At 41.9% G+C, this 24,231-nt stretch overlaps 1 protein-coding gene across 3 annotated transcripts in view; it reads left to right on the plus strand.

Moving 5' to 3' along the window:
- The first annotated feature begins 2,610 nt into the window (after positions 1–2,610).
- The window catches only part of wbp1la (WW domain binding protein 1-like a), a 121,379-nt gene continuing 99,758 nt past the window's right edge, over positions 2,611–24,231 (plus strand). The window contains exon 1 of one of the 3 annotated variants that reach the window (XM_043713046.2): positions 2,611–2,779. In XM_043713046.2, coding sequence (XP_043568981.2) covers positions 2,702–2,779 — 78 coding nt within the window. In that variant the 5' untranslated portion in view covers positions 2,611–2,701. Of the gene's footprint in view, positions 2,780–22,681; positions 22,703–24,231 lie in introns of those variants that run through there. The other 2 variants (XM_043713048.2, XM_087998724.1) reach the window with 2 other exon arrangements.

A 24,231-nucleotide genomic window follows, 5' to 3' on the forward strand; every position in this document is an offset into this window, starting at 1 on the left:
ATGCCATGCCCTCCTACAAGTAATTATAGGCACCTCATTTCCCCATTGGGCATCTCAACAGTTCACTAAAGGGGTAGTCGAACTACAGCTCCCCCCCATTATAGACCATTTCCATAATACAGAAGTAGGCATGTAACATTGCCTGTAAATGTTCTCCAAAACCATGTGTTACAGTCTAAGGATACATGGGAGGCCATTTAGGGCTGACTCAAGGAAACATTCCTTCACCCAGAGAGTGGTGAGCCTGTGGAACTCTCTGCCACAGAAAGTGGTTGAGACCAAAACATTGAAGGTTTTCAGGAAGGAGATAGATCTAATTCCTAGGGCTAAAGATTTTAAAGGATACAGGAAGAAATGGGAACAGGAGACTGAGTTGGAGGATCAACTACGATCATTTTGAATGGTGGGGCAGGCTCAGAGGGCCGAATGGTCTACTCCTGCTCCTATTTTCTATGTTTCTATTTCACTAGCTGTAAGGCACTTTAGTGCATCATTGGCTCATGAAAGACAATGTACTTTTTTTTCCACAGAGATTTATCTTTTTAACCCACTTACTCTTTAACAATTCTGACCAGTTTACTTAACGTGACCCTCACTTGACTAACATCAGCAAAACCTCCTGCCATCCCTTTGACAGTGACAATGAGAGAACCTTAAATGTCTGTTATTGGTGGTTCGAAATTGGTTAATCGAAAGGTTCTATCTAAACGTACAGGAGAAGTAGAAAGCTCTCCAAAAGTATTAGCAATGTTCTACTCTCCATCAATGCCTTAAATATTCAATTGACAGGTAATTTATCTAATGGTCGTGAGACATTGTTGACACAGAATTGTTGCTGCTTTCCCCAAACCAGCAACGTTTTTTATTTATGCAGTTACAGGATGTTAGGGTAAAGCTGTTTCCACACGTGAAAGGATTGAGAATGAGAGGGAACAGATTTAAAGCAATTGGCAAAATAAAAAGCAATGGTGACATGAGGAAAATCTTTTTCATACAGAGTGTGATTGGGATCTGTCATGTGCTGCTGGGAAGTGATGTGTTCAATTGAAAGAATTCAAACTTGAAGCAGATTCTTATCTATGAAGGAAAACACGCAGGGCCGAAGAGATGTGTTGGAATGGCAGTAAGTGAATTGCATGTTTGGAGAACTGTTGCGGATATGATGGGCTGAATGGCCTCCTTCTGCATTGGAATTATTATGCGGCATGGATTTCATTTTACAAGGTTAGCATTTATTGCCCGTCCTTAATTGAAGACGCAGCACTTCATGAAGTAATTGATTTTCTGGCATATTTTCAGGTATTTTGAATTGGTCCAGAAATGGTTTTGACTAGATGACTTAAACAATTTTCAGGCCTACAGCAGAAGAGAAAGGAAATGGGGTAATTGCTCTTTCAAAGAACTAACCCAGGCACGATGGATTAATAGTTTAAAAATGTGTTGCTGGAAAAGCACAGCAGGTCAGGCAGCATCAAAGGAGCAGGAGAATCGACGTTTCGGGCATAAGCCCTTCTTCAGGAATGAACATCCACGATGGATCAACAGCCTCATTCTATGCTCTATGAATCTATAGACGAACAAAAATATGTTGGGAATCTGTAATATAAACAAAAATTGCAGTTTGTAAACAAAACCATTAGCTTCTGAAAAATCTGAAAGCTGGGTCGATGTTAAAATGTTTCGCAGATAACGACTTGCATTCGTGTAGCAACTTTAACAACAATTTTTATTTATATAGCACCTTTAATGCAATGAAACATCCCAGATGCAACATTAAAATGAATTATGGAGCCACCCGTAGGAGTACCAAGGATGACCAAGGAAGCTTGGTCAAACAGGTAGGTTTCAAGATAAGTCTTAAAAGTGGAGAACCATAGATAGGGTCTCAACAGGTAATTGCATGGCAACATACGGCTCATTCTGACCTCCTGCATTGTGCCAGTCAGTCTCCCGAATTGTCAGGGTGGGCATAGTCCTGGCAAGACTACGCAATGGAAATTCAACACCTGCACTTATCACTGAGGCTGCAACTGGAGAAATCTCCCACCTCCGGCATTGGATGATCAGCTGCAGACCCAACCTGCACCAGAGAGAAAAAAATATAGCAAGTTGGGAATTGAATGGGAAACCTGCTGAATTTTGTCGTCGGGAAATAACGTTATATGCATCGAGCATTGGCGGCGCTGCACGATATCGAAAGTGGAAATGACAGCAAATCTTCATCTGTGCGTGGAGAAAGAACGTGCATGGTAGAGGCAGCGACGGAAAGAGCTATTAAATAATGCAGAGCTGTCCCTGGGATTGCAAAATGCAGAAAGGCTGGTGCAATGGAAAGCAATAGCACGAATCGCCTCTTTCTTTCAAAAGCTGCTTTTTTTTTGTAGAAAAACAAGGCACAAGCGTCCGCTCCCCACCCTGCGCGGGCGCGAGCATCCCCGTTGGCAGGCGCGTGCACCCACCTCCAGGGCGGGGCGAGGGTAGACCGACAGGTCTGGCTGACCAATCGTCAGGCGGGAAAGTTTTAAACGGGGGAGGCGGGGTCAGGGATCCAGCCAATGGAGGGTGGGGTAGGGGGCGGGACTCCGAGGGCTGGATGCTGATGAGGGGGGGGTAGAGAGGGAGAGGGTGTCGGAACTCTCCCTGGAGCCGGGAGAGGCTGCTAGGACAGTCCGGCTGTGAGGAGCGATACAGCGGGGAGGCGATGAGCAAGATCCCCCTCAGGATGGCTCTTTTACTGCTTCAGGTCTTCCCTGTCAAGTTGGCCGGCGTGGAAGCCCAGGTAAGCGAAAACAAAGCGCTGGCCTTTTAAATGTGTTTCCATTTAAAAAAAATAACACACACGAAAGAGAAACCCGTCGTTACATTGTAACCATTTCAGGCCTTGGCTACATCGCAATTTGTTACATTTGTATTCCTCACGGGCGTCAGTGCGGTCTTTCCAGTTGATATCTAATAGATTAATCAGATTTTTGTTTTGTTTTAACATGTATGATCTGAGTTTTCCTTCAGTACTTTTTAAATGGCCTGGCTGGTTAACATGTTTTAACTGAAGCTCGCATCATTTCAATTTTGAGCTGTCAATTGTTTTTCCCCCAACCTCCTCCCTTTTTTTTTCTTAAAATATATATTTCGTTCTTAAGTGTAGATTGGTCTTTTCAAGTTTGCTTTCGTTTTTAAAGGGATCTGTTTGGGCCAGGGGGGGGCAGGGAGGATGTCTAACTCTTAGGTTCTCAGATGACCCAGGCTCTGCCCCCAGCCCTAGTCTCCAGGGTCTTACCGGTGGGATGTGACAGTACATCTCCAGAGGCAATGTGCGCTGGGCAGGAACTATATTGTGTCTCCTGCCCGTTTTGGTGGAAGATCTGGGAAATCCCCTAACTTCTCTCCTTCAGTGAACGTCCACACACCATTAAAGTTGTTTCGCTTGTGGGAGCTTACTGTGTGCCGACTAGTGCTGCATTTTTCTCAGCATGGGTTATTGTGCTTTAAAAAAATAAATCACCACATTGATATACTTGAACTGATTTTGAGAGGAGTCAGACCTATTCCACCATTTAATTAGATCGTGCTGAACTGATTGCAACCTTAACTCCACATTCCTTCCTGCTTTTGATGATCCTTGATGTGAGCTGGTGAGATGGAGAGTAAGACTGCAGACAGTTGGCCCAAGCTCAATGGATGGGGTTGCCAGTTTTAGTAAAAATGTGAAGTGTCCTATTCTACCTACGGAGAGTACTGCGCCATAGAGATGTATGCACAGAAACAGACCTTTCACTCCAACTTATCCATGCCGACCAGATATTCTACATTAATCTAGTCCCATTTGCCAGCACTTGGCCCATATCCCTTAAACCCTTCCTATTCATATATCCATCTAGATGCCTTTTAAATGTTGTAATTGTACCAGCCTCCTCCACCTTTCTGACAGCTCATTACATATATGCACCACAGGTCCCTTTTGAATACTTGCCCTCTCACCTTAAATGTACGCCCTGTAGTTTTGGACTCCCCCCAACCCCAGGGAAAAGACCTTGGCTATTCACCCTACCCATGCCCATGATTTTAGAAACCTCTATAAAGTCACCCCTTAGACTCTGCCTTTCCACTTTATAATTTGAGGATTGCACTTGGAGGAATTTCTAAAGCAACCACTTTAAGGCACATCCTAAACTGAGTCTTTTAAAAATGTTGACTATCAAAGACTATGTGAGAAGGGAAGATTTTAATGTGTATTAACTTAGTTTTCCTTTCACCCACCTGGTGGGTGATATGGCAACTGTGAGCCAAAGATGCTTTGTGCAGTTGTGCTAATTTGAATGGCTATAAGGATTAATGATTGATATTAGATATCAATGGAGAATAACTTGTTACCTGCCTATAGTGGAGATTTGAATAATGATACCTGACCTTTACTGGGTGGATTTCAGATGATTGTGAAGAATGACAGTAAGACTTTGGTGTTTTAATTATCACTTAAGCTACATGAAATGACAACCCTGCAACCCTTTGTGTCTTTTGTAATACTTGTTTCACACCTGAATGACAATATAATGTTTTTCCTTGTTTTGCTGGGACCTTAAAGCTGTGTACAATCTTTGTTGAGATTGAATGTTCCTCCACAAAAATGTTAGATGACAATTCTCAATGATCTGAGGAACAGAGCATGGGATGGAGAATAGAGTAAAGTGGAGAGCTCTATTTGGAAAGCTAGTACATGTAATGGACTAAATGGCACCTTCCCCAAGATATTTTCCATGGCTGCTAACGATATTGAAAGTTTGAATTATGCAACAGTTGACTGAGATACTGTGCTTGGAAATCTCTCTTAGAAAATAACAGTTTTGGATATATGAATATTTTCAGATATGTCAAGTTAAATGAATGGGAGGAACATGGGACTTTGGATTTATGATTCCAAAGGGAATATCCATAAGGTTTTGTACCTATATATGAGACTGCCATTGGGGGTATCATCAACCCGTGCCATTTTTCAGCAGACAATGGAGAACATTTTACAAGGTCTACCCCAGGTCGCCATTTATCTGGATGATATGCTAATAACAGGAAAAGCCAACAAAGAGCATTTAGAACTTGAACATAATCCTTAGCTGTTTCTCCAAAGCAAACATATGCCTTTTAAAAGGGAAAATTGTGTGTTCCAGGCACTCTAAGTGACCTACATGGGCTACAGAGTCAACAAGACTGGGTTACACCCTGTGGAAGATAAAGGGAGCATGATCAAAGATGCCCTGGCTCCCATGCCTGTACCAGGGCTTAGGTCTTTCCTTGAATTAGTGAACTATTGCAGAAAGTTCACATGTAACCTGGTCTCCATCATGGTGCCCCTTTATATCTGTTTTAAAAAAAATGGTCAGCCTTGGAAATGGTCTCATAGCCAAAACGTAACCTTAACAGAAGTGAAGAAGCAGCTGTCACCACTAAGGTATGATCCCAAGTGAGGTCTGGTGCTGACGCGCAATGCTTCCCCGTACAGTATCGGGACGGTGTTGGCTGACAGATGGCTCAATGGAGAGGAACGCCCAATAGCATATGCTTCCTGGATTTGGCTGATGCAGAACATGGTTACACCCAGATAGAGAAGGAAGATTTGGCAGTCACCTTTTGTGTGAGATAGTTCCATCAATACCTTTTACAGATGAAAATTTATAATCGTAACAAACCACAAACCTCTGCTGCGGCTATTCAGAGGACAAGACAGCACAGCCTATACCTTCAGGTCAAATTCAGCACTAGTCTCTCATTCTCATTCTAATTCTTGAGCCACCTCCACCTCACAGATACACCACCAGTGGTACTGCCGCTGGAAGATTCTGTTCTGGTTTTAAATTTTCTGGATACCCCTCCAGTCACTGCTGACAATATCTGACTGTGGACGCCACAAGATCTGATCCTGACAAAACTAAAACACTTGCTGGTGTTTGGGATAACAAAAGGGCCATCACAACCAGGACTGAAACCTTTCTGCAGCCGGCGAGACAAGGTCACTGTAGAGGATGGCATACTATTGTGGGAAGCAAGAGTGATTGTCCTGAGGAAAGATCGCTGCCAGATATTGGCTGAACTCCAGGGGCTTCCAAAATGAAGATGTTGGTGAGAAGTTAAATCTGGTGGCTAGGATTGGATGCAGTCATAGCTACATTGGTGGGGCAGTGCCCAGAGTGCCAACGAGGACAAAAATGACCATCAGCAGCTCCTGCACATTTGTCAGAATGGCTGGGTAAACTGTGGACTCAGTTACACATCAACTATGCAAGCTCTTTTATGGGCAAAAGTGGATATTGCAGATGCTGGAGATCAGAGTCTAGATTAGAGTGGTGCTGGAAAAGCACAGCAGGTCAGGGTATCCACAATGAATGTGGTTGGACATGCATGGAGTCCATTTGTCAAACACAGGGACGATGATAGAAAAGCTGCACGCCTTGTTTGCAATACACAGGCTCCCAGAAGTGTTGCTTATAGATAATGGGTCATCGTTTACCAGCAGGGAATCTCTATTTCCTAAAGCTGAATGGCATTTGGCATAAAAAGACACCCATTGTCCAATGATCTGGCAGAAAGAGCAGTACAAACATTGAAGGCAGGCTTAAAGAAGTTCCCTACAGCTTCACTCAAAATCAAATAGAAACTTGGACAGTTTGATAATCAGACCATGCCTCATGAAACTACAGGGATAGCTCCAGCTAAGGTGCTATAATGGTGAGAAAACTCCACACCACATCAAATCTGATCTTCCTGGACCTAGGGTAGTTGCCGGGTGAAATAGCATCAGGAACGGCAATGCTGGACACAAGATTCCGCTAAGCGATAGAGAGAGTTTGCTTCAGGGAAAGGGGTTTGGTATAGAAACCCTGGAAATGCCCTGCATGCGTACAATGGGAGGTTGACGAGAGCTCATGTCCCATGACGTACAAAATTCGGGTGGGTGAGGCGTCCTGAGTAAGCACGTGGACCACGTGAAACCTGAAAACTCTGAAATGGAACAGGAGCAAAACATACCCGTTTCCTCAAAGGCTATTGGAACCAGAGAGTCCTCCCCCTCCGTCTAGTGTCAGAGAAACTGGAATCTGTGATAGACATCGTGAATGTCTCTGCCTTAACACCGTTACTGCCTGAAGAAAAGGATGAGTTTCTTCAAGACACTCCAAGAATGAGAGGCAAGCTACTGTCTGGTACCCATCATCCATATCAGCAGCTTAGTCTGAGGAACTGGATCCAATGTGAAAAACACCCTAGGAGAGGCTACAAGAAAAAGAACAGGCTGACATCCCTGGATTTAGAGGGGCAGGGTAATCATGATCGTAACAAGGTCAGTCATGTGGCTCTTGCAGATTGAGTTCCCTGATTGGACTAGCCCCAATCAGGGATCCCAGGCTGACCAATTTATAAACAGGAGTGTCTGAGGTTCTGTTCACTCAAGCTGGACCAGTGTCAAGTGCTATGTCCATGTAAACAAAGGGTGCATAGGTGATGGGATACCAGCCTCTGTGGCATCTTTGACAAAGACGTATTTCTGCATGTGTTGCTGTTTATCAACATGTATTAATAACACTCATACACTAACTAATGGGAAGAGTAAAGCAGTTGACTTTGTCTGGCATGCTTCCTAGTCACCATCTCTGCTTCTCTTCCTGGTTCCTATCTGAGGCTGAATCAGACTGCTTACAAACTTGATAATCAGTTGAGCTCCAGATATACAAGTATGCTTAATTAGATTAGATTACTTAGTGTGGAAACAAGCCCTTCGGCCCAACAAGTCCACACCGACCCGCTGATGCGCAACCCAGCCAGACCCATTCCCATATATTTACCCCTTCACCTAACACTACGGGCAGTTTAGCATGGCCAATTCACCTAACCTGCACATTTTTGGACTGTGGGAGGAAACCGGAGCACCCGGATACTGTCATTAAGACCACCCTCTTTTCAACTCCATGATATTATCTGACTCCACCCTTGCCTCTGCTCACATGTTGAAGCCTCCTGCATGTCTTTGTTACCTCTAGACTTGATTATCAAATGCATTCCTTGATGGCTTTCCATGTTCTTGATTCCATTAACTTCTATTTGTCTAAAAGTCTGTCTCTGTCCCAGTTTGCACCAAATCCTGATTTCCTTATGTCAACTTTGTATTAATTTACGTATGCTAGCTCTTGGTTTTTCAAATCTCTTTCTAGCCTCACTTGTCCTCCCTTTAGTTCTATAATGTACTTCAGCCCCACAAACACTTGCAAAACCTGCTCTCTGCTAATTATGGCTTCTTGCATGTTTCCATTTATTGATAGCACAACTGCCAATTCTGGAACAATTACCTGGGCCTCAAACTCTGACACTTTTTTCTTCTGTTTCTTTCCAGCTCGTTTCCCCCCCTTTTTAAAGGCCTGTCTCTTTTTGATCAAAGGTTTTGATCACCTGACCTAATAGCTCCTTACAAAAACTGAAATTGCTGGAGAAACTCGGCAAGTCGGCAACATCCGTGGAGAGAAATTCCTCTCAGATGCTGTAAGACCTGCTGCGTTTCTCCAGTATCAGCTTTTTGTTAGTTTCAGATCTCGGTCAACTGCAGATTTTTGTTTTATTTTGTTCCAATTTCTCCTTGTGTAGCACGATGTCATGCTTTTGGTTTAGAATGCTCCTGGGGATGTTTAACGACCTGAGTAGTACTTCATGAACAAAAACAGAAATTGTTGGGAAAACTCAGCAAGTCGGGCAGCATCTGTGGAGTGAAAACAGAGTTAATGTGTCGGATTCAGTGACTCTTTTTCAGAACTCTCCTTTCAGTACTTTATAAAACATTTGTTAGCCAGTAAAACATATGCAAAGCCACAGAATGTCTGGAAAATGGAACATAATTCATTTTCAGGAAGGAAAGCAAGAAAACTTGAATTTATACAACACCTGGCATGAGTATCCATTGCCCAAAAGCGCTCTGCAGCTAATTTAATGCAGATACTGTAATAATGCACAGAGCATGTTCCTGCAAATAGTAATAATGACAATAACCAGGCATTCTGTTTCTGTAATGTTGAGTTGAGGGATAACTATTGATTGAAGAGAACCCCACGACCTGTCACAATGGTGGCATGGGACCTTATGTCCAACCGTGAAGGCTGATGGTGCTTTGGTGGCAACACTTCAGTACTGCATGTGCGTTTTGTGTTCACATCCTGGATTGAGACTAAAGGCCACAACTTTCTGACTGGAAGCTGGTATTGTCCCAACTGGGCCTTGTCAGCTACTTTGATCTGTTTTGTTACAGTATGCAAAATCTATAAAGCTATTTGATACAGCAGTGAAAATATCGGCACATGGTATTGAAATGAGCCAGGCATCTAATGGGAAGGCTGTTGGGTAAACAATACAAGAAAGACAGCTTTTCACTTACTTTGCATCACTTACAATGTCAGGATATCTCTCAGATACTGATTATTTTCACATCATAAGGAATCACCAAAGGCCATTTTGCTTACTGTAAAAGCTTGTAGCCGGTGCTGAGAGATATGCTCAATGTAAGATTGGCCAAAGGACCACTTTAGTACCTTTAGTACCTGTGTACATATACAACAATGTTCACCTGGGCCAAGGGTTTGACTTTTGATCTTCATATTACATTGGTGGCATGGGCTTAGACTTAATGGTGTAGTATCAAGGATCACAGAAGCAATAGGGAATCTGGTTTAACCTAGCAGTTTAACATCCTAGTAAGGATGTTTCTCTTCATGGGAGAGTCCAGGACCTGAGGGCATAGACATAGAATAAAAGCTGCCAATTTAAGACTGAGATGAGGTGGAATTTCTTCAGAGAGTTGAGTGTCTATGGAATTCCTTGCCCCAGAGAGCTGTGGGGGTGGAGTCCATATGTATATTTAATGCTGAAATATTTTTGACCAGTCAGGGAATTAGGTTATGGGGAAAAGGCAGGAACTGGGTGTGAGAAATGTCAGATCAGCCATGATCATGTTGAGTGGCGGAGTAAGCTCAAGGGGCCAAATGGTCTACTCATGTTCCTATTTCTTGTGGCCATAAGTGATCATAGAATCTCTACAATGTGGAAGCTGGCCACTCGGCCCATCGTGTTCACATTGACCCTCCAAAGAGCATCCCACTGGGAACTCCCAGGGCCACAGCTGTCATTGTCAAAGCCCGGAAGTCTAGTATCAGCCGCAAATGACCCAAAAGTACAAAGTTCTGTCCATACAATGTCTATGTTCTCACTGCTCTCGTTTATAATAACAAAGCATGGAGGACCCATGCAAGCCAGAAAAAAGATGATGAGCTTCCACCTCTGCTGCCTCAAGGGAATATTGAGCTTGTCTTGACAGGACAGGGCACTGAATATGCGAGTAGACCAGCATGCAATGATTCCCAGTGTGTAAACCCTTAATTCAGTGGTGACACCACTGGTTGAGGAGACTAGACAGCTGCATTCTCAAAGACTTGCTGTATTACAATAGATTTCTTGATAATATGGGGTACATTAGGTACAATGTCAATACTGTACACACTATTGAAATTTAACCAGACAGTCCAAGGACTTTTAACTTCTCATCACATATCTAACATTGCTGTTGGATTGGTGTTCCAGTCATAAATACAAGCAAATTAGGTTGGTTGAAACTCTTACATATTGATCGAAGTGCCTTCAGGGTTACAAGTGACACCTGGAGAATGGAAATTAATCTCCAGAGCTTTAATTTGAATAAAATAAAACCTGCATGAGCTCAGCAATTTCTGATTGGAGAACTTTATTTAAGGTTTAACTACTGTTTGGCTCCTATTTACTGGAGAACAAGATATCCTTGTTTGCCAATTCTCTTCCTTTTTTTTCCACCTCCTGTCACCACTCAGAAATAGATCAGTGAGATTATGTCTGTCCTGTTCTCCTGCTCCTAACTTTCTCTCCTCTCTTGAATTTGCTGATTCATATTGGTGCAGAATTCTGTGGGCACTGGCAGCCCTCCAGAATGTTGTTAACAAGGTAGGCATTCTTCATACCTGGAGTGTCAATGAAAATACTTCAGACTTGGCATACTGCTGAGCCTAATACTGAACTCCTGTTATTACACATTTCCTGAAGCAGGTGAAACTTGAACCCAGTTCTCCTAGCTCAGAGGTAGGGACAGTACTACTGTCACAAAAGCCCTAAACTATTTTGTTTAAGTGCTCCTTCATGATTTGTTCTAATTGGCTTTTTAAAATACATGTATAATTCTGAAGTTTTGAGACAGAGATGTGTTTTCTATCTATGACGGATACATTCCAAACTAATCTTGTTTGCAGAGATGAATGCTAAATCTCCACATTTCATTGAAGATTTTAAACAGTTTTCTTTCAAAGGATGCTACCCTGGCCCTTCACAATGGTAGAGGTTCCAGGTTGAAAGGTGCTGTTGTGCGTCATGTATATGACCTTGATGTTAGTTTGTGTTGATATGGGGTGAGTTAAGATTTTAGCTGGTGGATAGAAATGGATTGCTTTATCCTGGATGGTGTTGAGATCCTTGAGTGTTTAGAACTTCATTTATCCGGGCATGTCTGGGGATTTGGGAAGTGAATTACACGCTGCAGACTACACAACCTCTCTCCAGCGTTTGTAGCCACAGTATATCCATGGCTGATTCAGTTCAGTTTTTGGTCAATGATAAGTTCTAGGATCTTCATAGTGGGAGATTCAATGATGGTGATGCCATTGAATGCCAAGAAAAGATGGTTATATTTTCTCTTGTTGGAGATTGTCATTGCTTGACATCTGGGTGGTGCAGTCAAACATAAACATGATCCAGGCTACCTGAGAGCAATGCACTGAATTAGAATTAAAATCCCTACAGACCATTTGGCCCAACAAGTCCACACCAACCCTTAGAGTATCCCACTCAGACCCATTTCACTACACTATTTCCCCTAACTAATGCACCTAGCCTACGCGCCCCTGAACACCAGGTGATTTAGCATGACCAATCCACCTAACCTGCACATCTTTGGACTGTGGGAGGAAACCCACACAGACACGGGGAGAATGTGCAAACACCACACAGTCACCCGAAGCTGGAATCAAACACGGGTCCCTGGTGCTGTGAGGCAGCAGTGCTAACCAGTGAGCCACCATGCCGCCCCACTGATCTAAGGTTATTCACCAATGCCTTCTATCCAATCCTATCTGGTTTCTTAACTGCATCTTCTGCAATCAGGAGTGTGGAAATGTTGTGTAGGAATATGGCTTGTGAATCAGAGAGCAAAGCAAACTGACTCCCACCATTATATGACACTGCACCTCCTCCCTTTTAACAAAAGGAAAGTATACATATCGGCCACTTGTTCATAATGTGTTAATAAATCAAATTGTGTTTTTACATGGGATTCTAGAACTCTCGGTTCCTGATAGCAGTATTCTGCAATTCCAGCTGTGTCTGTGTGTCCAAAAGAAACCAATTGCCTTTTCTAGTTTTGTTTCTGCATGGATATTTTACAAGAATTTGAATTCATCTCCTGTGATTCCCACCTATCACCCCCTTTCCCACACCCCAATCCATTCCCCACACATTTCAAACCACTACCCCAAGAAAACAAAATACCACAGGCTTTAGTCATGTGTAGTTGGAACACCCTTCAATTAAATGTTCTTGAAAGAGTGATTGGTTAGATATGAAATTGTTCTGTTTGTAACACTTCAGGCTTGTTTTCTTGTATCCAGTGAATATGGTGCGTGTTACATGTTATCTAAAGTTAAACTATTCAAGTCCAACAATGGAGACTTTGTGTACTGTACATCTCTTGGACTGCTCCTTGATAAGTGGCTCTATCTTTAAACGTCAGCTTGAAAATAAGATATTGAAACACTTAAAAAATACATTCACTGTAACAAACTGCTCTGTTGTTGTGATGCACTCATTTTGTTGCTGATGGAGCGATATTGGATCGAGATTTTAACTTGACCCTCCAGGTGTACATGTCATTTTGTCAGGCACATTGTGTAACAGGCAACCGGTCAACATACAGATGAGAGAGCCCATTATTTAATGGGTTGATACTTTTGGATTCTGTTTGGTGCTGTTCATTCAGCTGTCCCTTCATATCATCTGTCCCTAACAACAGCTGTGTTCTTCTATCCCAATACTGGGAAATATATGCACAGCAGGGATGTGAACTCCCAGTAATCAGATTTGCAGTATATATACCCTGACTGTAGTTTACTCCTCTCCTAGTATTGTGGGGTCACTGACTAGTCACTGATGTGGATCAGATTTCATTACATGTTTCTTTAGCAGGATTGCACTTGAGATGGCTATAATTTCAAAAAGTCTATTTTTTCAAACATGAATTTCACAGAATCTCAATTTCTCCAGTACAAAGAAGGCCATAAAACCCATTGTGTCTGCACTGGCTCTCCAAATGAGCATTTCAATTAATGCCATTCTTCTGCCTTCTCGCCATAACATTGTTCCTTTTTAAGTAAATAGCTAATTCCATTTCTGAATCCTATAATGAACCTGACTCCACCCCGTTCTCCAGCAGTGCATTTAAGACCCCAGTAGGAAAAAGTCTTGTTACAATTGTGTACGACTTTGGTAGGACAGTACCTAAAGTACACATTCCTGACATAGGGCTTATGCCTGAAATGTCAATTTTTCTGCTCCTCGGATGCTGCCTGACCGGCTGTGCTTTTCCACCGCCACACTCTTGATTCTTATCTCCAGCATCTTGCAGTCCTCACTTTTTCTCCTAAAATACAGTAAGCAATTTTGGTCTCTGCATCTAAGGAAGCATATACTTGCCTTGATGGCACAGATTTTCATTAGATTGGTTCCTGGGATCAAGGGATTGCTTCAGTGTGTAACTTTCTGATCTGCATTCTCTGGAGTTTGGAAGGATGAGGGGCAATCTCATTGAAGTTCCTTCAGAGTCATGTTAAACACCTGAGATTGGAACACAGGGTAACTGATCGATCATTTAGGGCTGAGATGAGAACCTGTTTTTTTGTTTATCTAAGGTTGTAACTATTTGGGATTGTCTAATGCGAAGGTTTGTGGATGCTGCTTCATTGAAAGTCTTTAAAAAATAAAATGCTAAATTTTTGGTGCCTTTAGAGTTCAAGGGATACGTGAAGCAGTTGAAAAAATGGAGTTGAGGGAGACAATCAGTCAAAATAACATTGTGAATGGCAGAGCAAGCTGAAAGGGCCGTGCAGTTTAATCTTTTGCTTATGTTTTGAGGGATATGGGCCGGGTGCTGGCAGGTGGGACTAGATTGGGTTTGGATATCTGGTCGGCATGGACAGGTTGGACCGAAGGGTCTGTTTCCATGCTGTACATTTCAATGACTCTATGTCCTTTATGATGTGTTCCTTTAAACAAGGATATCAGTCCTTGATTTTAGTCTTTAGAAAAGTATTTTTTATACATTTTCGGGGAGTTAATGAACACACTGTAACCTGAAAGTGGTGTAGAAAGTTTTGTGGTTGCCTGAATCTAAGTCTGTAAAACTACTCTCCTCGGGGAGTTGCAGTTTAGCTGAATCCTACCTGCTCCTGTCATCCCATTCATGTCTCTTCTGGTCAGAACCACTGGTTAACAACCACAAGCAAAACCCTGCAGTGAGAGCTGTTCTTTGCAAAGAACTCCCCTACCCCTCACATTCTTCCCCGCAATTAATAATAGGTTCCAGTATGGTTTTAAAAGATTTTGCATGTTTGCTGCTCCTCTGTACAACTCCTTGAGATCATGCCCTTTGTTTCCCCTTGTGGGAGAGTCTAGAACCAATCTTTCCACATCTACTCTGTCAAGCCCTCTAACAATCTTTGTTTCAATAAGGTTACCTCCCATTCTTATCAATTCCAACAAATGCAGACCCAATCTACTCAATCTGTCCTCTTAAGACAGGTTCTTCCATACCTGATGGATCAGCCTAATGGATCTTCCCTGAACTGTTTCCAATACTAGTATATCTTCCCTTAGATAAAAGGTCCAAAACTATTCACAGCTGTGGTCTGAGTAGTGCCCTATATAGTTATAACAAAACTTTCCATGATTTATACTCCATTCCTTTGAAATAAAGGCCAGCATTTACCTTTCCTATTACCCACTGAACTTGGTTGTTAGTTTTGAGAGTCATGGACAAGGACTCCCAAATGCTACTACATCATAGTTTTCTGCATTCATTCTCCATTTAAAGAATGTTCAACTCATCAACTTCCTGCCAAGGGCTTCACCTCACATTTTAAACATTATGTTCTACCTGTCAAGTCCTTTCCATTTGCTTACTCTGTCTGTACAACTGTACAGTGTCATCCTCACCACTTGCCTTTCCATCTATTTTGTCATCTGCTAACTTGGCAACAGTTCATTCACTTTCCTGATTCAAGTCATTTAATATATTGTAAGTAATTGTGACCTCACTATTGATCCCTGTGGGACACTACTAGTTACAGGTTGCCATCCTGAAAATGCCTCTCTTACCCCAACTCTGTCTTAGCCAATCCTGTATCCATGCTAATGTACTACCTCTGACACCATAGGCTCTTATTTTATTTGGTAGTCAAATATGTGGTAACCCATCAAAGCCTTCTGAAAATCCAAATATATTCCTTTGTATGTCTTGTTATTTTTTGAAGGAACTGTTTGACAATTTTTTGTTTAAAGTTTTTTTTTCAATGCTGAAAATCTGAAATAAAAACAGAAATTGCTGGAGAAACTCAGGTCTGGCAGCACCTGTGGAGACAAAAACCGAGTCAATGTTTCCGGTCCAGTGACCCTTATCTGAACATGATGTCAGTTCTAAACAAGGTTATGAGATTTGTGATATCCAGCTGAGAAGATGTCATGTCTGACAGTGCAGCAGCACTGTTTCAGAATTGCACATCCAGATTATATGCCCAAATACCTAAAATGCAAGAGGATTTCTGTGCCATGAGTTGGAGAGAAATGTGACACTTGTTTAATTGCTTCAAAGCACACTTGAAGTACAAGTTTTTCACTTTGTTGTTCCTTTCTATGTGGCTTGCTTGATTTACATTTTAAGCATTTTTTATGGTGTACCAGAATGTTTCGTACAGGAAACTGTGAGGTACAAAATGTCTTGTTCTCAAAATGCATGAACGCAGTGAAACTGTAAGTCAGTTGTCTTCCCCAATGCAAGGCTCAGGTTTTGTTTTGTTGCGTAGTGATAAAGTACCTACAGCCCTGGTGGTTCTGCATTTTCTCTGATATGTTTTGCTCTCACCTTGTTTAATTGCCAATACCCCTGCCCCTACACACACACAAGTACGCACACCTTCCAAAATTACTAGGAAATGCCACAATCATTTTGAGTTGTTGACATTGTCAATTGTAAAGCTTCCCAATAAACTAAAGATGAAAGTGAAATGACATTTGTAATGATGTTTATCAAAACCAGGCAATTGCAAAGATGAAAGTTACTGAGAATGTGAAATAATTGAGGGGGAAATGCATAGATGGAAGTGGTAGAAGTAGTTTTTAAATTTTACTGCAGGACCACCATGGTGGGTGGGTGTATCTTACAGGGCAGATTTTCTTTAGTATTTGTACTTTACCATCATAGCCAAGAGAATGCTTCCTGATCATGCAACTCCCCTTTGAACCAAAACCTATAGACATTTTTGAAAATGATCCCTGCTAATAATAATATCAGAACAAGTCAGATCGGGCTTGATTGGATGAGTGTTTAAATTTTTGCTAACTGTTTACCATGATGGCCAGTCACTGAACATATTCACAAGAGTCTGCCAATGTATTTTTTTATTAGAAGAACATCAATGTTTATTACATGCAAAAGGGGGTGCATTCACATCCTGAAATACAGGAACTATTTGATATTTGTCATAAAATTGTTCCAGAAACCCTTTTTCTCCCAACAGCGACATTTAAAGATACTGAAACCTCAGTGAAGCTCATTCCTATCTCTTTAAAGCTTCTTGTTCAGATGGTCAAGTAATGGAATTAACTCAATGCTATTTTCTTTAATTCCCTTTCCTGTGACCATTAAATTGCTAATGCAGCTCACTTATTGTTTAACAGGGGTTCTTTAAATTCACATCTTCTGCAGCCTTTTGCTCATGAGATATTCTTCTAAGTAACTGGGAACAATTTCCCCTGCACTGACTGCTTTGGTGACTTGTATAACAGTATTCCTGCTGTTACTGACCCCCTCTTTGTGAATGTAGATACTGCTTATGGATTAATGTGACTTTTGTTTTACCAGACTACTAGGCAACAGTTTTTTCCCTCTCTCCTACTTTTTGTTAATTAATGCACTGAATTATTCACCTCCATAGGTTTTAAGGATCTAATTTAAATGCATGGAACTGAAATAAATCTCCAGACAACCCAACTCCACTCTTAGAATAAATAGAACATTGAACAATACAGCGCAGAGCAGGCCCTTCGGCCCTCGATGTTGCACCGACCTGTGAACTACTCTCAGCTCGTCCCCCTACACTATCCCATCATCATCCATATGCTTATCCAAGGATTGTTTAAATCTCTCTAATAATACAAGAATCTCTCCTGGATGCACCTTTAAACATTCCACCCTGTTTAATCTTTCACACAAAGGCAATCCCAGTTAATGTGAGTGAAGTTGAAATTACTTACACCTTGATCTGGTGGGTGTCAGCACATCCATTGTCCTTGAGACTCCTCACCATGAGGTCCTCCTTATGTACTGTATTATTCTTTCATTTAGACTTGTACATGACAAGTTCTCGAATCCAGAGGGTGATTATTCAGAATGGAGGCCTTCTCCCCAATGGTATAAATCTTGAATTAAACTAAACCCACATGCTCTTCTTGTTAATACAGAAATATAAATCAAATCATCATTCCTATGTTTCAGAACTCAAACTGTCAGCGAATAATGCATTCTGAAACTTTTTCACACTTTGCAAATGAGAAGACTAGGAATTATTCTTCAAAAATGTTTTATTGCACCAGATACCACATTCAGTGTTTACCATACAGTCCTGCTTATGCTTTACACATAATACAATCAGTTCTTCGTGCAGCCTTTCAAGGCCAGACTAAAATGGAGAAGGGGATTTATTTGTAAACAAGATAATTAGAGAAGTGATGCTCATAGTGAGCAACCAAAGAATTGTGCGATATTCAGAACTAGAAGCATCTACAGTCTTTGCACTTCTTTTCAGCAGCTTTTTCTGAATTTATTCATTCACGGGACGAGGGCATCGCTGGCTGGGCCAGCAGGTATTGCCTATCCCTAATAAACCAGAGGGCAGTTAAGAGTCAACCACATTGATTTTGGTCTGGAGTCACATATAGGTCAGATCATGTCAGGTTGGCAATTTTCTTCTCTAAAGGACATTAGTGAACCAGACGGTTTTTTCTGACAATTAACAATGGATTCATGGTCATTATTAAACTCTGAATTCCAGATTTTTATTGAATTCAAATTCCACCATTTTTCAATTGAGGGATTTGAATCCAGGCCCCCGGAATATACCTGTCTCTCTGGATTAACAGCCCAGTGATAATACCACTGGGCCTGCTTTTTGACTCTGCTTTAAAAGGATGTTGAATGGCATCAATACCAAGTTGCTATTAGCTTCCTTTTTGAGGCTTGGGCTGTGTGAAGGAGGGGAATGAGGCTGTTCAATTTTGTTGCCTTTATTTTTGTACTAGAGTAGATTAATTTGATCTCACAAACACTTTGCAATAAAGCAATTGATATATGAACCATTTCTACCAGTAAATAATATGTAACAATCTCTGCTCAGCTGTTGGTTGATGAAAAGTCAGGTATCAAAAAACAAAGGTTCATGTGATGGCACAATCATTCAAAATGAAATATTTAATCTGTTAAACTTGCACATTTTTGAAAGTGGCATGATTTCAGATTTGCAAGTAAAATGGTCCATCTGATCTTAGAGGCTCTGCAATTGTGTTCAGACATTATGTTAATAGAGTGTCTTGAAATGCCAAATGATGTCCAATCTTCTGTTGCCAGCATCCTAACTTGCACTAAGTCCCATAACTGTGATTAAAAGCAAAGTTGCCATAGTCCCAGAGAGCTGTTCTCTCATTACAGAGAGAAAGGTGGTGGTTTAACCTGACGGTCACCATGCTTCAGATGAGAGGTGAAGTTGAGAAGGACCTTCATAGTGTCCTCTGCTGGAATGGGAATTTAACCCACGTTGTTGGTGTCGCTCTGCATTGCAAACCAACCATCCAGCCAACTGAGCTAACCAACACTGATTATACCCGTGCTCGTTGTGTACCAGTGTTGGTCAACCTGAGATGAACTTGATAGATTGGTGTGCGGATGGGACATCCTCTTTTCCCAGGACCAGCTGAAGAGACCACGGCACCCAGGGCATGTCCAGCTTGATCCAAGACTGTCAGCTAGGTCAGTGCATACTGTGCCATCTGGAGGAATGCACAGGCCTTTGGCGTAGAAGTTCAGTGTCCCACTCCACTCTGCCAGAGACAGAAAAAACTGCAGTCAGGAGGTGGGGAAGTTGACATTAATCCTTCTTCAGTAACTCCACTCTGCCATCATGAGTGCAGCCATCTTGATCAGATGGGCCAATGGGCTGAGAATTGGCAGATGGAGTTTAGTCTAGATAAACATGAGTTGCTGCATTTTGGGAATGCAAATCTTAGCAGGACTTAATGGTAAAGTCCTCTGGAGTGTTGCTGAACAAAGAGACCTTGGAGTGCAGGTTCTCTGGATTAATAGACCATCGCCCCCTCTGCAAAATGCAAAGAGGGAATGCAAGGCAAAGCAGGGATGTTATGAGCTTCCAGGTAGGCTTGGACTGAGTGCTATGGCAGCAAATAGAGAGACCAGCAAAAGAACCTGGTTGAGTCCACGAGTGTAGATTAGAATATTTACAGTGTGGAAACAGGCCCTTTGGCCCAAGAAACCCACACCGACCCTCCGAAGAGCAACCCACTCAGACCCATTCCCCTACATTTACTCCTTCACCTAACACTATGGGCAATTTAGCATGGCGAATTTACCTAACCTGCACATTTTTTGGACTTTGGGAGGAAACTGGAGCACTCGGAGGAAACCCACACAGACACGGTGTCTCTGAGTGTATAGTGTCCTTGCTGCAGCATTACAATGAGTGTTGTCAGTGCAACATTGAAGTGCAGAAGTGTACTGTAAATGGACCAGAAATGTACTGTGAGGTTTCTTGGATATTGGCATCTGACATGTGTCAATGTACATGGAGATAGGTGAATGTGGCTGGTGCCCATGTAGCATGTGCAGAGATTTTGGGATCCATTGTCCAACATGGAGGTGCTCGAAGCCAACAGTGAGCTGAATCTGCCGGGTACTTGCTCTGACTTCTATCTCAAGAATTCTGTATCGATCTTGGTGCATTTGGTAAGGAGGTAGACTGAATATTTAATAAAGCTAGTAGGCAAACTATGGCGTTTGTCAAGGTATAATTCCCCCTTAATTGGCAACTCCCTGCTACTGAGTCAGAATCTTGCTTTACTGATCGACAGTTGCATAGAAGTTGTAGTGAGTTGCTCCTGACGTCGAATAAGTGTTGCTGGAATTTTCACACGATTATGCTACAAGTTTGGCCATAACTCTCATCGCTCAAATCTCTATTTTTTAAAAAAAATTGTGCTCTCTTTTTTTTTCTCTCTCCATCGCTCCTCCAGCAAAACCCTCCTTCCTCCTCCCTAGGGCCCCACCCAAACTTGATTACTGTTTGTACATTTCACCAGTTGACTCATTCACACATAATTATCCTAGTCTTCCAGAACTTTGAGCTGAATTTCCAGAAAATAATTTTACAATGATGTTATCCTGGCTTGTTCTCAGGTACTAATTTGACTGCAGTGAAATGTGGTTTTTGGCTGACTGCACACAAGATATTCACACAAGAGCCAGGGATTGACCAATGCTTAATAAAAAGGACAAGCCTGTGATTCCAAGTTCAGGAGTCTGGCTTTGGTAGGTATTTCATTGTTGCTCTAGAAGTTGCATACTTGACGTTAATAAAATTGTAGGCGAAAGTGGGTACTGCAGATGCTGAAGGTTAGAGTCAAAATCAGAGCGGTGCTGGAAATGAACAGCAAGTCAGGCAGCATCTGAAGAGTAGGAAAATCGACGTTTCGGGCAAAAGCCCTTCATCAGGAATGAGGCTGGGAGCGTCGGGGGTGGAGAGATAAATGGGAGGGAGTGGGGCTGTGGTAAGGCAGCTGGGAGTGCAATAGCTGGATGGAGAAAGGGATAAAGGTGATAGGTTGGAGAGGAGGATGGAGCGGATAGGTGGGAAGGAGGATTGACAGATGGGACAGGTCAGGAGGATGGTGCTGAGCTGGAAGTTTGGAACTGGGGTAAGATGAAGGTGCGGGGGAAGGGGAAATGAGGAAACTGGTGAAGTCCACATTGATGCCATGGGGTTGAAGGGTCCCGAGGCGGAAGATGAGGTGTTCCTCCTCCAGGCGCCGGATGGTGAGGGAGTGGCGATGGAGGAGGCCCAGGACCTGCATGTTCTTGGCAGAGTGAGAGGGAGAGCTGAAGTATTCGGCCACGGAGTGGTGGGGTTGTATCAGAACAGCTAAGTAAGGAATGATATGCATTGCTACAATTTTTCAAATTTCGAAAGTCTTGCATTTATATAGCACCTTCCAGAAATTGTGGGTGCCTCCAAAACACGCAGCTGATGAAATACTTTTTAAGAATAAAGAGAATAGGCTTGGCAGAGACAGAAGCAGAGTATTGTTTGAGGTTTCTTGTCACAATTGAGAAACAGCGTCCACAAATAATGGAATTTAATCAAGAGCTGGGGTGCAGTGGAAGAATAAACATGAAGTTTTTCAGTCAGTTGGAAGGCAATTAAATGAATGGCATTAACTCTATCATCACATGCCATCCAAAAAGGAGCCAAATAACCTATTTCTGCCCCCCCCTCTCTTCTAAAAGGGAACAGTGGTTATGATTTGAAATTGAGTCCAGAAGGCTGTGAAGTCCCTAATCAAAAGTTATTTATAAAGTATGGTTCACTGTGCTGTTGTAATAAAGGAAACAAAGTAGACAATGTTTCATATGCTAAGCTTCCACAACCAGCAATATGCTGACCAGATAATCTGTTGTAGTGACGTTATTCGAGAGAGAAATGATGAGCAGGACAAAAGAAACTCGACTAAAAATGATTACAAAACAGAAGGTGGCTATTTGACCCTACTTGTTTTTTTTTATGCCAGCTGCTTGCGAAAGCAACCATTCCACATGACCTTTTGCTTTTCCTTTCATGTACTTGCCTGATTTTAGTGTTGCAGTTAGCAAAAATTTCTTAAGCATTCTATTTTCCATGATTCCTCATGCCCATCCCTCCCAAACGTGCCAACTTCTACTGAGAAGCATTCTCAAGTGGCATAAAATGGGGCCATAAATGCTGAGCTGAACCATTCGATCTTGGTCATTTGTTGGATAGCTGTTGATGCAGCGCTTCATTTTGGAGGAGATGGTGCTGAGGAAGGGTCACTCATCCTACAACATTAACTTTGATTTCTCCCTACAGGTACTGCCAAACCTGGTGAGCCTTTACAACAATTTCTGTCTTTGTCCCTGATTTACAGCATCTGCAGTTCCTTTGGTTTTCATTTTGGAGAGTACGGTTGGATATATGGCCACTTCTGTCCAATATTTACACAAGTTGATTTCCCAAACAGGAACAGAGGAATGGCAGTGAGTTTTGTTTTTTCGGTGGTGGTGGTGGTTTCCTTGTGCCTCACTCCCAATCCTTGATGTTAAATCTAATCATATTATTGCCTCAGCTTCCTGTTTGCAGAAGAAATGAGTGCAGATTGGGAATCAAATCGATAATGCTTTATCAAGAAAAACTCAAAGAATGCAGATGCTAGAAATCAGAAACACAAATAGAAATTGTTGGGGAAACTCATCAGGTCTGGCAGCATCTGTGGAGAGAAAGCAGTGTTAATGTTTCAAGTCAGTGACCCTTCAGAACCGATTTCAGAACAATGACCCTTTGACGTCTGGCTTGATTAGATTAGATTAGATTACTTACAGTGTGGAAACAGGCCCTTCGGCCCAACAAGTCCACACCGCCCCGCTGAAGGGCAACCCACCCATACCCCTACATTTACCCCTTACCTAACACTACGGGCAATTTAGCATGGCCAATTCACCTGACTTGCACATCTTTGGACTGTGGGAAGAAACCGGGGAGAACGTGCAAACTCCACACAGATCTAACCAAACATTACATTCTACATGTCATTTAAGCTTTTTACCCCTTTTCATTAATTCATGTTTGGATTCCTGTACTTGAATTTTTAAAAAATATTTACAAATGTATCTAAAGAAGACCCTTGAGCATATTGGTTTTTAATTGTATATCCTCCAGGTCAATATGAAGCAGGTTTCTTTACTGTTGCACGAAAACAAAATTGTTCAATAAGTCAAAGAAATTTCAATTTTCAAATCAAATTATTGAAAATCATCATCTTGTTCCCTTTGCAGATTAGTGTGGAAGCCAAATGAGTATTCTGATTTCTTGCTGCCTCAGGAGGAAAATATTTGATTGCCTGCAGAAAATTTGAATGCAGCTCCTAAGCTGAGCAGATGTATCGTGACATATTGAGGTTACTTATATTGTTATGTTAGAAATGCTGTGTTTTTGTTTCATTTCTTAGAACCTTTCCTATGTTACCAGTAATCCAACTCTGGGGTCAAGGCTTTTGAAATAAGTGGAATGAAAAATAAACTGGGCACTGCCTCGAAAATGATCGGTTCCAAGAAATTCACGATTTATGTTTCGAAGCTAGATGCTTTTTTTCACTAATCTCTACTCAAAACGTTTTATTTTTGATTCCTTCAAAGCTGCTGCATATACAAACATAAGGATATGGAGCAAGTAGTCCATTTGAACCATTGATCTAATTGTAATCTCATCTATGTTTCCAGCTAGCTTTGGCAACATTACTTCCCCCTTCCACACCAAGAATCCATCTATCTGTCTGCCTTTTTTTTTTTAAAATTCAAATGTTCAGCTTCCATTGCCTTTTCATGGAGAGATTTTCAAAAACTTGCAACACTCTGAGGGAAGAAAAGAACCGTCTCATCTCTGTTTTAAATGGACAACGCCTTTTCATATTTTATGAGTGACCTCTCGTTCTACATCCTCTCAAAGAGGAACCAGTGGCTCAGTGGTTAGCACTGCTGCCTCATATTGCCAGGGACTCTAGTTCGGTTCC

Source organism: Chiloscyllium plagiosum, unplaced genomic scaffold (genome assembly GCF_037043375.1).
Source record: "Chiloscyllium plagiosum isolate Xiang-an unplaced genomic scaffold, Cpla_swu_hap1 HiC_scaffold_22, whole genome shotgun sequence".
In the NCBI taxonomy this organism is placed as follows: domain Eukaryota; kingdom Metazoa; phylum Chordata; class Chondrichthyes; order Orectolobiformes; family Hemiscylliidae; genus Chiloscyllium; species Chiloscyllium plagiosum.